Source organism: Citrus clementina, unplaced genomic scaffold (assembly GCF_000493195.1).
Source record: "Citrus clementina cultivar Clemenules unplaced genomic scaffold, Citrus_clementina_v1.0 scaffold_3, whole genome shotgun sequence".
Lineage (NCBI taxonomy): Eukaryota > Viridiplantae > Streptophyta > Magnoliopsida > Sapindales > Rutaceae > Citrus > Citrus x clementina.
Window position 1 is genome coordinate 37,263,393 of NW_006262339.1, and position 3,409 is coordinate 37,266,801.

Here is a 3,409-nt window from a genome sequence, read left to right on the forward strand (position 1 = left end):
GCATTGATGATAGTAAAGCGAACAAAAAATTTGTGTTATAATGTTTTTTATATAATTTTTAAATTGTACCTTTGATAACCATCATAACACATAATATCATGCGTGAAGTTTTCACCCTAGAACTTGATTTTTTTTTTTTACATAAGTTGTAGTAACGTGCATGTGCCTTATAATTAGGGTGCTCACGGATCAAATTAATTAATGTGAGTTAGGGAAAAAGAAGAAAACTATGCAAGATACCCCTTTGAAAAAAATAAATAAGAGTAAAATTAACAATGCAATTAACTTTCTATAAAGTTTCCACAATTTAATATTCTTCCAGACGATTAAACCCAAAAAAAAAAAAAACGGGCACTAAGAATAAATAAATAATTAATCTTTAGAGTCTTCCGAATAAAGTAATGCATGTCCTGAACCACCCCCCGTACTCCCTGTGGTCAAGCTTGATGAAAAATGAACCTTAACGTGCTCACAAGAAGCCGTCAGCCAAGTTGACTTGAAATCTTGTCCCATGTGTTGGATGCATATTCTGAATATTGTTCGTGAATATATTACAAGCATTATAATTAAATTAATACTTGCATTAATCTCAAAAAATGTGTTACATGCGAGCACCCTAATGTGGCTCACATTCATAACTTTAAGATAAACTAAAACTAATCATATTTATGGTTAAATAATGATGAGAATAATTATTCTATATTTCTAAAATTAAGATAAAGATAATTACTCACTTTCTTAATGGAGGAAAGTGAATGAAGTCCATTATATATAATAAGAGTTCCTAACCTAGCCAATAGAAACTGTCTGTGAATTACCCTCCAAATAAAGACTATGAATAGATCAGAAGATTTTAAGTATTCTTCAAACTTAACTTGAACAATAATGACTGGAGGTGAAAGTATGTAAATTATTTAAATTTATATCAATAATATATTATTATTAAGACTACACCTAGTATCAGAGCCTCCCTTTAGATCTTGTTGTTTAGTTATATAATATTGTTTGCATTCGGTTTATGGTTTTGATCTTATATGGTCGTGACTTTATATGCTATGATGAATACATGTATTAAACCATGTCACATGGTTAAGATTTTAATGCTTGAATTCACTAAGATATGAATAAGTGTTAATAATGAATATATATTATTGTGGAAATCATCGTAATCATGATTGCAATACATTTTGTGTTATTTAGCCTTATACTTAAAATATGATAGATATACCAAAGAATAATTATACAATCTACATAAATTTATTGAATTTTTAGATCATGTTCTACTAATGCCTTTATTGAAACATCATCACATTTTTTACAGCCACAACTTTTGAATTATTTGTATAGCACATGTTCATATGTCGTAAAGGATTTTATTTTAGACATGAAAGGCAACGAACATGTTGATTAATTTATAATTATTTGGCCCCAAAGGGAAATAATTATTATACAGATTTAATTAGAATAAGATGGTAATTTGAGCATCAAAATTAGAATTTCCTATGCCCACGGGTACGGAATTTTTATTTTGGTGTATACATTTTTTATTCTTGTTATTAAAGATTAATGTACATTCAACACATCATGTATAACCTCTGCCCATAGGAAGGTTTGAATTTAGAACTAAATTTTTACATTGGTAAATTCCGTAGTGAGATTAAAATTTTCATAGCATTAATGTATTTTTTTGTTCTCCTATACAATGGTTCCTAATTATTTCAGTGATTCTACTCGTGTTCTGTTGTTGTATAGTGATAACTTTTCTGTCTGGAAAGAGAGAGTTCTCTTCGGGGGTGCATGGATATTGACTTGCCGCTTCGTGAGGATGAACCACCTATTCCTATGGAATCAAGTACGCAAAGTGAGAAAGATACATATGAAAAGTGGGAGCGATCTAATCGCTTAAGTTTGATATTCATGCAATCTCATGTCAGCAAAAGCATTAGAGGTTTTATCCCACAATGTACTAAAGCTAAGGATTTTATAAAAGTTGTTGAGGAACAATTTGTAAGTCATGATAAGGCATTAGCAAGCACTCTAATGCAAAAACTTTCAAGCATAAAGCTTGATAATACTAAAGGTGAGCATATAATGGAAATGAGGGATATTGCTACTCAACTTAAGTCACTTGAGATAGAGATGTCTGAGTCATTTTTGGTTTATTTCATTCTTAATTCCGTTCCTAACGAATATGTTCCATTCAAAATATCATATAACACACATAAAGAAAAATGGTCTCTTAATGAACTTTTGACCATGTGTGTTAAAAAAGAAGAGAGATTGAAGCATGAGAAGTTAAAAAGTGCCTATTTAACTTCTCATGTGAAAGGAAATACCCAAAAGAGTAAAAGTGTTCCCAAGGATAAGGAGAAGCAAGTGCCAATAAAAAAATTTAGTGAGAAGGATTAGTGCTTCTTTTGTAAGAAAAAAGGACACATAAAGAAGAATTGCCAAAAATATAAAAATGGCTAGAAAAGAAAGATAAATCTATCTCTTATGTATGTCATGAATCTCATTTTATTGATGTCCCTAATAATACATGATGGGTTGATTCCAAGAGCAAATGAGCAAGGGAATCATAATGCAATCAAGTGTTAAGGCTGTGAGAACTTTTAAATTGGTTTTAAAATCTAGTTTTTATTTAGACCTTGAAAACACACTTTATGTACCCACATTTTCTAGAAATTTAATTTTTGTTATTCATCCAGTTTCATTAGGATTTAAATTTGTTTTGAACTAATTGGTTATAATATATAATAATAATAATAATAATAATAATAATAATAATAATAATAATAATAATAATTTTATTTGCTATTGTATTTGACTTAATGGTTTATATAAGTTAAATTTAGATCCCACATCTGAGTTTAATCTTTTTACTTTGCATGATGCAAATATTGGCATTAATTGTTGTATTACTAATGAGAATGCCTTCAAACTTTGGCATATGAGATTAGGACATATCTCTATAGAGAGAATTAAAAGATTAGTAAATGATAGAGTTTTACAAAGTCTTGATTTTACTGATTTTAATTCTTGTATAAACTGCATTAAGAGAAAAGTAACTAACAAGACTATTGAAGGTACTAAGAGGAGCATTGAAATTCTTAAGATTATATATACTAATAGTTGTGCACCCTTTTCCACTATTTGTCTAAATGGTCAGAGATATTTTATCTCATTTATAGATGACCATTCAAGATACATGTATCACTATTTTCTAAATCATAAAGAAGAAGCATTTGATGCTTTTAAGATTTATAAAGTAGAAGCAGAGAGACAAAAAGAAAGAAAAATCAAAATTGTAAGATCTGATAGGGGTAAAGAATATTTTGGAAGATATACAAAAAATAAATGAAATACAAGTGTGCAACCCAAGAGGGGGGGTAAATTGATATTTTAAAAA

General features: G+C 28.9%; 1 protein-coding gene across 1 annotated transcript; it reads left to right on the top strand.

Moving 5' to 3' along the window:
* The first annotated feature begins 1,797 nt into the window (after window positions 1–1,797).
* On the top strand, window positions 1,798–2,409 carry LOC112099945. Its single transcript, XM_024187480.1, has one exon. The coding sequence runs from the start codon at window positions 1,798–1,800 to the stop codon at window positions 2,407–2,409; it is 612 nt and encodes a 203-aa protein (XP_024043248.1).
* The last annotated feature ends 1,000 nt before the right edge of the window (window positions 2,410–3,409 follow it).

Excerpts from the sequence above, each read along its gene's own strand:
- LOC112099945 (XM_024187480.1), top strand. The coding sequence starts at position 1,798 with ATGGATATTGACTTGCCGCTTCGTGAGGATGAACCACCTATTCCTATG.